A 12,727-nucleotide genomic window follows, 5' to 3' on the forward strand; every position below is an offset into this window, starting at 1 on the left:
GCATTATCTTTTGAGTCAAATTCTTACATTTAATCAGTGAATTAGAATAATAAGACATTTGGGCTGTTACCAAGCAAATTAAATCAGTATCAACAAAATTCATCTTTGCAATCCAGACATAAGCTGCATCTAAAGTGGCATTTAGATGCGTTTACACACGGTTTAATGCAGGACATGAATGCATTTAACCTGCAGTTACAAACGCATAAATAATGTTTGGATATATTAAACATAAAAAATTGAATACTGATATTTGAAATAATTTAAAAAATGAAAAGATACTTTAAACGTGAAATTAAAACCACCAGTAGGTGGCAGCAAGTCACTGTTAATAAGTGAGTCATTGCGACTGAACCGAATCATTGAAACGGTTGGTTCATTCAGGAACGAAACACCGTCATGTAACTCAGAGATGCAAAACAGCCTGTGGATTTGTTTGGAATTATTTTTGTTGGCGAAATAGTGCAAAAACAGGCAATATGGTGTCTAAAACGTAAGTCTCTTAATAAAACTTCTAATTTATTGAACTGTTGTAAAAAAATCAATATCACATTTGTATATGGTAATTTTTGGAGAAAAAAAGGCACTCTTCCGTGAATTTGATTAACTATATGAAGTGGTATAAATATACACATTTTCTGCCCCCATGTCTTGAATTTGTAATCATTCTGAATGTATTTTAATAGACTGAATCATGCAGTGATCAGGCAGAGCGCACTCTAAATGCTCACGCGAACTAGACTTCACGTAATGCGTGCACTTTGCAACGTTAGGTGTCGTGAGAATATTGAGCAAAATAGCTCACTTGTCATGGTGTTATTTAACTATATCATGTTATGAATAAACTAAACATTTTGAATTTTTACCTCAGTGTGTCTCTTCTGAGTTTATGTGTGCTGTCACGCTCATTTGTTCTGAAGTCTCGAGACAAACAGAGTGAGCCTCAGCGCGAGCTTGTATTCTGTATTCTGCAGTTCTCTCTGATGACGCAGTAATTTACCGCAGGGAAGAAAACATCTTCGGTCTGTCCAATGATTGTAAAGTCATTAGCTCCGTCAGACTGAAGATATTTTAGCGGTAATGAGACCAAAAATATTGAAGACCCATCGAATCCGAATTTAAGACATTTTAAGGCCTTATATTATGAAAACGTTATTTAAGACAGTTTAAGGACCCGCGGACACCCTGTCTGAACACTGTGTAAGAACCATGTAACGTTACATTTTCATGTGTGTTTAAAGTGAATGTCATATAACTGTGGGCAAATATAGGAGTGTCATTTGGGATTTAAAACACCTGTTGAAGCTAATGGTTCTCTGTGAAAGAAGGGCGTGAGTACACATTTTTTGATGTATATTCATTACATTTTTGCCTTGATTTAAATAATCTTCTGAACCTTCAAGAAATGGTTCAAGTTTTCGATGGACAAAATAAACATATGAGATGCAAATGTAAAGGATGACTGACGTGTCACAAGTTATTTCCTCACTCAGCTTCTGTGGTTTTGGTTTGTTTTGTGGCTGCTTCACACTGAACCAAACACATCAAAACCACCATGATCTTCTCTCTCAGTCACACACACACATACTTGAGTTCATTCTCTAGTGCCGTGACTTTGGACTGCATCGCCTCCTTCTGTTCCTGCATCTCCTCCATTTCTCTGATGGCCTTCCTCCTCAATCCATCCAGCCGCTCCGCTTCTGCCTCTCCTTCATCCACCTGCCTCTTCAGAGCCTTCACACGCAGAGTCAGCTGAAGAACCACACAGCATTAAACACAGAAACACTCCACGGGTCTCTCACATACACCAATCATCACACACACTGCTCTATATATGCACATGTAATGTGTGTATTCTTCACCTGGTCTCTCTGCTCTGTGTGCTGCTGTCTCTCCTCATCCAGGGTGATGTTCAACTCCTTTAGTTTCCTCTCCAACCGTCGCTGGGAGGACACCACAGAGCTCTTCTCTCTGCAAAAACACGTACAACTATATTAACTGACAGTCACCACTGATAAGCTTACATTACAGTTACTTATATTAACTGACAGTCACCACTGATAAGCTACCACTAAATATTGTAGAAACTTAATTTGCTGTAAAGTTGCTTTGCAACGATTTGTATCATGAAAAGCGCTATACAAATAAAATTGAATTGAATGTGCTTGAACCTCAGGACGTCCTAAACTTGAAGTGTCCTGAAAGTTTTCTTATTGTTCAGGTGCTGTTTAATGTTGTGAAATTTAGTTTTTGATATATTTTTTGTAAATAAAACCAAATTTTTTCCCATTTAATTAAATTACTTACTCTGGCGGGGTCAGTAAAAATATTGGCAGAGCAAATTAAAATCTAATCAAGCAAATACACCTGCTGACAATTCCCCCAGTGTTGTTTTATTAAAAAATTAAACATCCAAAATTAGTAGTAGTATTAAAGTAGGAGTGGTAGTTTTCGCGAACCACTATATGGACTGCATTGTCTACAGTCTGTATTTTCTAGCAGCATAAAGTGCTTTCAATTAAAGAAGAGTGCTTTTCTCAAGCATTCTGTAGTGCTTTGTGGTTAATGTAATTGTTTCTGCCACTTCATGGTAGTGGTTTTAGAACCGCAGTTCATTAGGACCTTTTTTATTTACCTCTCCTCTGCACGCAATCGTTCCTCAAGGTCCTGGATTTTGTTCTCTAGCTGAGACACACCAGTAGAGGAACGTGACTGGCCCTCCATGTCAGCTATGCGAGATTTATAATCCTTTATCTGAAAGAGATGCACATTAGATGAAACCTGGTGGCCAATCTGAAGGAATGTATTGCGCAGTTAAAAAAGAAACACTTTTATCATTCTTGTTATCACAGAAACTCAGGCAAAGATAATGCAGCATACAGTATGACTATAGATTTGCCATACTGTTCAATGGTCATGTGGCGTACCTGTCTCTCCAGAGCGTTTTTGTCCAGCTCCAGGTCTTGTTTGGAGGATCGTTCTTGCATGAGCTCTGCACGCAGCTGTTCAATCTACAGAGTAGAATTACCACCACATTTTGATTAAAGCATTTAGCAGATCACAGACCTGAATGTCTTAAGAGTTAAATAGAGGCACAAGGATAATGAAAGTAGCTGTAATTGACTATTAATTATGGGTCAGTACAATACAAAAAAAATAAAATAATAATAATAACATTATTGGGCAATATTCATATACTACCATTATAGCACTAAATAATAATCCTTGGCAACATCTCACAAATTTTTAGTCAGCAAGAATGTATCAAAATGATCAAAAGTGACAGTAAAGATATAAATAAATACAATTTTTGTGAACTTTCTATTCATCAAAAAAACGTAAAAAAAATCAAACATTTTCCAAAATAAAAAAACTAAAAACTAAGCAGCACTACTGCTTTTAACATTGATAATAATAATAATTATTATTTGTTTGCCATCACAGGAATAAGTTACTCATTTTAATTAAAGATTTTTTAAAAATCATACCAACCCCAAACTTCTGAATGGCAGAGTACCTGATCTCGGCTCCTGCTGATTCTTTCTGTAAGCATCTCTGCATTGTTCTTTTCCTCGTCTAACTCAAGCTGCAGGTGCTTGATTTTGTCCTGCAGGTGGAGACAAATATAACAGAGTGAAAACAGACTGTTATCACATCACTTATTGCCATGACATCTTTTCACTAAGACACCAGATGTGAAGGTGGAACACACACCTCCAAGCTGCGGATCTCTCGTGAGCGGTCGTTTTGTGTGGTACGCTGTGTCTCAATCTCACTCTCCAGATGTTTGAGGCGGTTGGTGAGCAGCTCTTTATCTAATAAAGCATTGTCTCGATCCTCATAACTTGAGAACAGCTCCTTCTTTTGACGGGCCAACTAAAAACAAACAAAATTGTATGACCACAAATTGTTGACTGATTCAAAAGTATGAACGTTTTTATTAGGCCAGTGTTGCACCTCTTCCTGTAGGGAATGGATGGTGCTCTGAGCTCTCCCCAGTTCACCGAGCTTCTCTTTGGCGTTTTTATGTGAGTCCTGCTGCTCTTTCCTCCCCTTCTCTTTCTGCTCGTCCAGCTGAGCCTGCAGGAGCCGCACCTCCTCACGGGATGCTGCAGACAAGCGCTCTATCTGACATAGAGAAACAAAAATGGGTGGGAGGAAGCAAGAGAGAGATAAGAACAGGCAGAAAGTAAAAGAAAAACTAAGAAGATGATGCATGCCAGGTTCAAATTTGTGTCAATGAACACATACCTCTTTATTGAGTTTGTCTAGTGCTCTCTCCTGCTGCCTCTTCTGATCCTCGAGCTGTGCATTCTCCTTGCGGACAGAGTCTCTGTCCTTCTCCTTCTCTTCCAGATTACGAGTCAGCTCGTCCCGCTCTAGGCCCAGTCTGGAGTTCTCGTGCCTGGACTCCTCTAGCTGCTGCCTCAGTTTCTTGGTCTCCTCCTGCTGCTCCTGTTCAGCCTCAATACTCTGAGATGTGCGCTCCTGAAGCTGAGACTACAGACACACAGATAACACATTAGAGAAAAAGAGAGAACGAACAGATAACTCTGATTTCAATAATAACTGTGATTTCAAAAGTGACAGAAAGGATCATGAAAACAATAACTGTGAGTTTTCAACCATTAAGCTCACTTATAACATGGCAATAAGTCACTTTCTAAAACCATCACCCCCTATGGTTCCTCTAACCATAACCCTAACACCTGAACCTCTAGACCATCATATCACAAAAAGCAGCTGAAGACACATCTCTACCAGCCCACAGTCTTAAACCAATGCACTTACACACACAATTTTTTACAGTTGAATGGGAGGGAAAATAAAGTGCGCCATAACATAACTACGTTAATCTGCATCCTAACCTCAAGGCGTATGATTCTTTCTTTCATACGCATGTTGGTTTCCTCGAGTTCCTTGTGCTCATGTGCCAGATGGTTTGCTTGGGTTTGAGCAGAGCTGAGTTTGTCTCTCTCTGTCTGCAGATCTTCTTCAGTTGAGAGTAGCTGACTGCGCATTCGGCCCACCTCCTCTTGCATGTCACTCAACTCCTTGCGCAGGGCCTCCACCAATGAGGGTTCAGCTAGCTGCCGGAGGTTAAAATGTTTTTTAAGTAAAACACAAATGGAGGCTACCTGCTTTTATGCCATAATAATTTTAACTATACTGTACTGTACCTGTTTGGCCCTCTCATGAGCTTTTGTCAACTCTTCTCTATCTCTGCGTGACTGGTCCTTCAATCTGTCAGTCTCATATTTCTGCTCTGCTTCAAGCTCCTGTTTGCTCTTCTTTAATAGCACAATTTCCATTGTCTTCTTGTCAAGATCTGTTTTTAATTTATCCATATCTGTTTGGGCCTTCTGTAGGTCAGCACGACAACGCTCAAGTTCCTATGAAAACACAATGAGTATTTTAAGTCTCAGTGTGAAAACTTGTATTAATTTAACATTCATAAGCAAAAGAGTGTGTATATACCTGGCTGACTGTCTGGGTCTGTTTGGGATCTGGTATCTGCTGTTTCATTGTGTTGACTTTCTCCTGCAGATCTTTCAGCTCCTCCTCAAACTCCTCTTTCTCCATACGAGCCTGGAGTAACCTAACACATACAGAAATATATACACACATAGTACAAACACAGGCAAACACCATATGCAAACAAAAAACCTAAACTGTAAGTGATTAATAACAAATATGTACACATTATGATATGCATAGCAGCTATTAAAGTGTCCTAAATGAGAACTTCTTATAATACGATTGAGCTCCTAATATTTCCTGATGATGTTAAATTGGGTGGACAAACTATTGATTTAGTGTCAAGATCCAAGATCCATAATGTGAAAGAAATGTTGCTTATGTGCACTTTTTTATTGGACTGTCTCAATTAATGGTACCATCTTGCTCTGTTACAGACAAGCCATTCAGAGATGGAAAAGTTTGTTTGGCATATTAAATTTGTAGATTAACAGCATCTTTTCTGAAAAAATAAATAAATAAACAACCAGCAGGATTTTATTTCCTAATGATGCAGAGTATTTCTAATGATGAACTAGTGAATAAGTATTTAGAGTTGTCATACAGATTTTATTACGATATTCTGTAATGTTTAGTAATTAGGATTTTATGTTTTAAAATTGTGATTTAGTACACTAAAACATTTTTTAAAATACAAATCACACACAAAGCATTCAATAATTTATTATTAAATCATCAAATCATTTGTTTAAGATTATGGTAGTGGGATCCTAATAGGTTACTAGTAGGTTCAATCACACATCTACAGATAAATCTACAATTTCTCTCATCTAATCTAAGAGCATTTCTCACTCTGATTTGGGTTGAACCAGCTGTCCACTGCCCCAACAAAATGCATACAACAAAGAAGGAAAGACATATACACATTAACAAAAGAGACAGAACTAAGCGTAATGCAAAACTAATTCAACAGTATACCTAAACTAACTAGTGTATAGGTGCATCTCAATAAATTAGAATGTCGTGGAAAAGTTAATTTATTTCAGTAATTCAACTCAAATTGTGAAACTCGAGTGTGACTCACTCTTGTTTGGTGTTGCGTAGCTCTTCTCTGCTGGACTGAAACTGCTCTCTCCAGTGGTTTCCCTCATCTCTGCTTTCCTCCAATTGCTGCTGAAGAGACCTTAACGTAGAGTTCACACGGTGACGCTCTGCTTCAATGGTTGCCTGAGACTAAGGCACAGAGAGAGTGCATTTGTGCAACATGATTCCTATGCAAAGTGCTTTGAGTTTAATCACTTCTCTCTAAATTGCACAACAACAGGTGTTCAACAGGGTTCTGTCTTAGGTCTCATTTAATTTCCTGTACAACCTCCCTTATAGTTGGGTGTGTACCTGTGAAACATGCTCCATGCTTGTTCGTAGTCGCTCCATGTCTTGGCTGTACTGCTCTCTGAGAGCCTCTATCTCCTTGTCATGTGTGGAGACCTCATCTTTCAGTGCCCCCTTTAGAGCAGTCAGCTCCCTCTCTCTCTGCCTCACAATGTCCTCCTGCTTCTGACACAGAGCTGCAGCTTCGGCCAACTCACCTCTCACTGCCATCAGCTCCTGTACACAAACAAATCATAATTCTTATTAATGATCTCAATAGCAGCACAGCAACATCATTTTACTACTAGTGCTTTGCAATTTTTGTCAGCAGCCAAATATATACAGTACAGCATGTGTAAATGAAATATTTTAAGGGTTTTCACAGGTTTAAAAAAATAGACACTTTCACCTGTCACCAACAGCAATAAAGTGTTGATTTGTCATTACAAATTTTTTTTTTTGCATTTGTGACCATTTTAGTCTCAGTCAAGTTTGTGTGTGTGTGTGTGTGTGAGATCACCATGTGCATAGTGTCAGCCTGAGCTTTGTTGACCGTCTCTCTCCTCAGCTCCTCCTGTAGTCCCGCCAGCTGATCCTCCAGCTCTCTAACATGAGACTCTGCATTCTCTCTGTCCATTCGTAACGGAGTTAGCCTGAGAGAGAGAAAGCGCACAGACAAAACATAGTTTAACTATATATTATGTGGCAGATTTTATATCATTCTCACCACAGAGTGTGATTGTCCATGTTGGTAAACACACAATAGTGACAAAGGTATTTGTGTCCATCTTACTCTGAATGTGTTTGGTGCAGCTCTGTGTTCTTCCGGCCAAGCTGTTCCTGCAGCTGTACATTTTCATCCAGACATTTCTCAAGCTCCTCCTTCAAGGAGTCGTCAGATCTGTTCACCTGAAATCCGAGGGGCAACGGTTATACAGCTATGCCCTCTAAGTATACATACTCCTTTTATCGTAAGTTTAAGAATTTTTAAATTAGAGAGAGATCATATTTTTATTTTGTTGTATTTGTGTTTCACATTTTAACATGTGTTGCTTCAAGCATCAACTGCTTGCAGTTTTTTGTGATAGTCACTGTGGGGAAGAACTCAAATATGCAGGGCATGCTGGGGGCTTGAACCATGAAAGAATGTTTGTGTAAATTATATTGACAGTACTAAATTATAACTTTATAATTATTACTTTGATTGCTGAATGTTCGCATTTTAGGATAGCTAAAATAAAATATAAAATCAAAAAAATACATTACAATATAAATAATAAATAATAACTTCATTAGGACAGTACTAAATAAAAACATTGTGCAAAAAGGGAACAGTAAACATATGCGAATAACTGTATATATGACAAAGCATTACCAGATTATGCTCCAATTTGCCCAAAACACTATAATCCAAGTCCACCTCTATGATAGTATTTAGAAGATAGAGTAGTCATTAGTGGTTTGCTACCCCTGCTGGGACATATAGTAGTAGGCTTGAGGATTTAATCCTGTCTAAAGATCACTATACTAAGTAGCCTAATTGCTCACAGAAAGAAACAATACACTCCTTTGCCTTTAAATTAATCAAGGAAGTACATATGAAGAGTTTTTGTCAAATAAAAAAGTAATAATGTGAAATACTATTACATTTTAAAATAACTGTTTTCTATTTTAAAATGTAATTTAATCCTGTGATGGCAAAACTGTTTTCAGCAGCCATTTCTACAGTCTTCAGTGTTACATGAGCCTTCAGAAATCATTTTAATATGCTGATTTGGTGCTCATAAAATCATTTCTTATCATTATCATCTATGTCGAAAACCTAATATTGCTGCTTAATATTTCTGTAGAAACCATATTTTTCTCAGGATCCTTTACTTTTAGGTCATATAACAGTGTAATGTCAAGATATTTTTTCAATTTGCTGCACCAGTTTTAAAAGTCTCGTAATTAACTTCAGTTCAGGTACTCTAAAACTCGCCTATGATGTTAACTTGTTCCTGGCAGCAAAACCCCGACGCATCCATCAGGCGTCTATGCCCTCTCTCTGTCAGATAATTATACAGAAGCTAAATGGCCCACTGTTTGCCTCTGAGAGTAACTTATGACTTGCATTGCAAACTTATGCAACATCATATGTTTATGTTTAAATATAAGCTTGACAGAGGGCATTACAGGATTTTTTTTTCATTTACATTTTGAATTTCTGATGGGTAATTATTGGCATTTATAATTTTATGTAATTTATATTACATTACATTGATCTATGCTCTGCATCTGTCTCTTCTTTTTTTTTTATATTGTATGATTAATGAGCTTTTGTGTGGTGGAGGTAAACATTCCTTTCTCCTTTCACTCTAAAATGGGCTCAGCTGTTGTAAGTGAGTGGGATCCGCTGCCAATTCATTATAGCTTAGCAAGAGATGCCAACACCTAAAAAGCCATCAAATGTAATGCCCATTTTACCAATGCCTGTCTGCGTACTGAATACAGTGCCAACTGAGCCTAGCTCCACATCTAGACCAGGTGATTTTATCACTAGAGTAATGACAGCTTTTTAAATATGGCAGATTTATTTCCAGCTGGGTTTAGTCAAAGTCAGATCACTCTGTGGCTATCTTGGTAACACCCCGGGCAGCTATTTTCTAAGCAGATAAAACAAGTACATCTTTTATGTACTTGAATGAGGAATGATGGCAATATTCTAAACTGTCTGTCAAGATTATGCCTCAATAACAGCCCACCACATCACCAAAGAAATCAGCAATGTATCATATATTTTGCTTCTTTATCTCAAAGCACACTAAAAAGTAAAGTAAACAAATATGCAATATCTCTATCAAAAAAGCCAAATGGCTCTTATAACTTAAGGGAAGGACTTTCACAAGGACATTACACAATTACATTCTCTGGTTTAGTACACCTGAACTGCCTTTCATTATATAATTCATTTAGTATTAAAGCCTCTACAGAACATTGTGTCTTTTTTGTTTGTTCTGTCACAGACCGTGCTTCAGTTCACCTGAAAAGCTGAACTGGTTGTTTTATGGTGGTCGAAGCACCTGAATCACAAGTCTTTCATTTTTTTGTTACATAATGACTTATTGATATTTGTTTTATGTTCGAAAATCATAGTGAAGAACTAGCAATGTTTCAAAATGTGAGAGACTGTACCTTCAGTCCTTGAATCTTATTACAGATGACTCGAACTCTGTGCTTAATGACAGCATCTCCCTCTGTACTCCTGAAGAATTAGGAGAAACAAAATGTTACCAAATGTTTAGTCTGTACATATTGCTGTTACGCATCAGAACAATGGTTTACCCCTGATGTAGAACATCGTAGATTATCTGCTGTATCTGATCTTCGGTTGAGAACTCTGACCCTGAACTTTGACCCTGGTCCATCAAAAGATCAGGAGTTACCTGGATGGAGATAACGGTCAAACACAACCCACACAGAATATGTGAAAAAAAATAAAGTAAGATTTCTTAATATTTAAAGAGTGGATAACAATTGATGCATCCAAGTAGTAACATAAGTGTGCACTCTGTCAGCTGACACCAACAAGCTAAATCAAGCTAAATGACATTCAATGCCACAGAGAACAGAGTATCAGGTTGATGAATTGCTTTACTGTAGCCTACTCAAATTACATTCTTCCAAAACTCGGACCGCATTTTAAGGCATCCGAGGTGCACATGCAAATGCAAAGGTTCAAATGGTCCAAATGCAAAGGCTGTTCCAAAGAGTAGATCCCTTTTTTTTTGGCAAGTATCCTTCACAAAGAAGAGAATGCAATCCCAAGTAAATGAGAATGAGTTGAGAAGTGTAACTTAAAAATATATTTCATTCAAAAAAAATAAACTGAATAAACATTTAAATACATATATACATGCACACATAGTTTATAGAGCTACAGGAATAATATTAACATAACTTTTAAAATTAAAATTAATTAATAAAATTCATTATTAATAAAATCTATTAAAGGGATAGTTCACCCAAAAATGAAAATTCTGTCATTAATTACTCACCCTCATGTCGTTTTAAACTCGTAAGACCTTCGCTCATCTTCGGAACATAAATTAATTTTTGCCTCAAACACAAGATATTTTTGATGAAATCTGAGAGCTGTCTGACGCTGCATAGCATAGTAAAAGTATTCTCGTAGCTTCGTATAATTGCGGATGAACCACTGATGTCACATAGATTATTTTACCGATCTCCTTGCTACGTTTCTGGACTTGGGAACATTACAGTTGCGTTGCTGTCTATGCAGGGACAGACAGCTCTCAGATTCCATCAAAAATATCTTAATTTGTGTTCCGAAGATGAACGAAGGTCTTACAGGTTTGAAACGACATGAGGGTGAGTAACTAATGACATACAGAGGGGCAAAAAAGTATTTAGTCAGCCACCAATTGTGCAAGTTCTCCCACTTAAAAAGATGAGAGAGGCCTGTAATTTTCATCATAGGTATACCTCAACTATGAGAGACAAAATGAGAAAAAAAATCCAGAAAATCACATTGTAGGATTTTTAAAGAATTTATTTGCAAATTATGGTCGAAAATAAGTATTTGGTCAATAACAAAATTTCATCTCAATACTTTGTTATAATATACCCTTTGTTGGCAATGACAGACGTCAAACGTTTTCTGTAAGTCTTCACAAGGTTTTCACACACGGTTGCTGGTATTTTGGCCCATTCATTTTTGGGTGAACTAACCCTTTAAATTAATTTTTATTTACTTAAATATTAAGCTTATATTACTTAAAAAAACACATTTGTTTATTATGTAGTTTTATGCTCAGAAACACAATGTTAACTTGCTTGCTAACACCAAAATCTATTGGAATCAACTGGGAGTTGAGCCTCCACTTGTTCATCAGAGGAGCGTAATCTAAATCAGACGTAATCTAATGTTTTTGGGTGAACTAACCCTTTAAGCGCATACGTAGTGCCCAGACGCTACATTCAAAAGCGGAAAAAGTCACCGGAAAAAAAACGCCACCAGAGCAACCATGATCATAATCGTTGTTTTTGCCTTGATAACACATATCAAAAGGAAAGCTGACATGTATGTCTGAAAAGCTTTTTTAGCAAATATTTATTAAAAATTCAGTTTACTCCACTGACCTGTTTGAAGGATTAAAAAGACAAAAATAAAGATTTGTAAGACCTAAAACATTTGTAAATATACACATCACAGCACTACGCATGTAAGCTTTAGTGTATTACTTTTGAATCCTATTGAGAAAACAGTCGGATTCAAGCATTTAGATGCTTAATTATTTTTCTATTAATATGACTGTTTCAGGTCTATACCATCCCTTCCAATCTGAACAAAATTTCATTCAGATGGAGCTCGATCGGATCAACTGTGGTGTTTACATGAAGGATTTTCAATCCGAATCTTCAATCTGATTTCTACTGATTTTTTGGTCGCATGTAAACATAGCTATTGACCACATGATGGATGAGGCAAAGCTGAGAACATTGAGAGAACGTAGAACGTCTTGGTTACATATGGTAACCCTCGTTCCCTGAAGGAGGGAACGGAGACGTCACGTCGGATGACCGACGAATTGGGATTTCGCTTAGAGAGACCAATCCACTTCGAGTGTAAACTAAACGAGCCAATGCACATTGGCATGCAATTATTGCATCCAGCTGCTGCTGATCACAGCGTGAGTATAAGTAGGCAGCAGATGCAGCGCATATTCAGGTTTTCGCTGAGGAGCCGAGCCGGTGACCCGGCCGCTCAACGGTGGTACAGGAGCTGTGGCGACGGGACGTGACGTCTCCGTTCCCTCCTTCAGGGAACGAGGGTTACATACGTAACCGAGACGTTCCCTTTCAGTCGGTCACTCTC

General features: G+C 37.6%; 1 protein-coding gene across 1 annotated transcript in view; it reads right to left on the reverse strand.

The window, feature by feature from the left end:
• The window catches only part of LOC107582064 (cingulin-like), a 34,857-nt gene that overhangs the window by 5,012 nt on the left and 17,118 nt on the right, over window positions 1–12,727 (reverse strand). Inside the window, exons 4-21 of the mRNA XM_016267785.1 lie at window positions 10,174–10,274; window positions 10,024–10,093; window positions 7,643–7,758; window positions 7,370–7,502; window positions 6,874–7,086; window positions 6,563–6,711; window positions 6,331–6,357; window positions 5,479–5,599; window positions 5,181–5,393; window positions 4,869–5,090; window positions 4,252–4,500; window positions 3,958–4,128; window positions 3,715–3,876; window positions 3,518–3,607; window positions 2,928–3,011; window positions 2,636–2,754; window positions 1,863–1,971; window positions 1,589–1,752 (exon numbers count right to left, since the gene is read on the reverse strand). Coding sequence (XP_016123271.1) covers window positions 1,589–1,752; window positions 1,863–1,971; window positions 2,636–2,754; window positions 2,928–3,011; window positions 3,518–3,607; window positions 3,715–3,876; window positions 3,958–4,128; window positions 4,252–4,500; window positions 4,869–5,090; window positions 5,181–5,393; window positions 5,479–5,599; window positions 6,331–6,357; window positions 6,563–6,711; window positions 6,874–7,086; window positions 7,370–7,502; window positions 7,643–7,758; window positions 10,024–10,093; window positions 10,174–10,274 — 2,513 coding nt within the window. The remainder of the gene's footprint in view (window positions 1–1,588; window positions 1,753–1,862; window positions 1,972–2,635; window positions 2,755–2,927; window positions 3,012–3,517; window positions 3,608–3,714; window positions 3,877–3,957; window positions 4,129–4,251; window positions 4,501–4,868; window positions 5,091–5,180; window positions 5,394–5,478; window positions 5,600–6,330; window positions 6,358–6,562; window positions 6,712–6,873; window positions 7,087–7,369; window positions 7,503–7,642; window positions 7,759–10,023; window positions 10,094–10,173; window positions 10,275–12,727) is intronic.

This window comes from Sinocyclocheilus grahami, unplaced genomic scaffold (assembly GCF_001515645.1).
Source record: "Sinocyclocheilus grahami isolate Dianchi unplaced genomic scaffold, SAMN03320097.WGS_v1.1 scaffold40.1, whole genome shotgun sequence".
NCBI classification, from domain to species: Eukaryota; Metazoa; Chordata; class Actinopteri; order Cypriniformes; family Cyprinidae; genus Sinocyclocheilus; species Sinocyclocheilus grahami.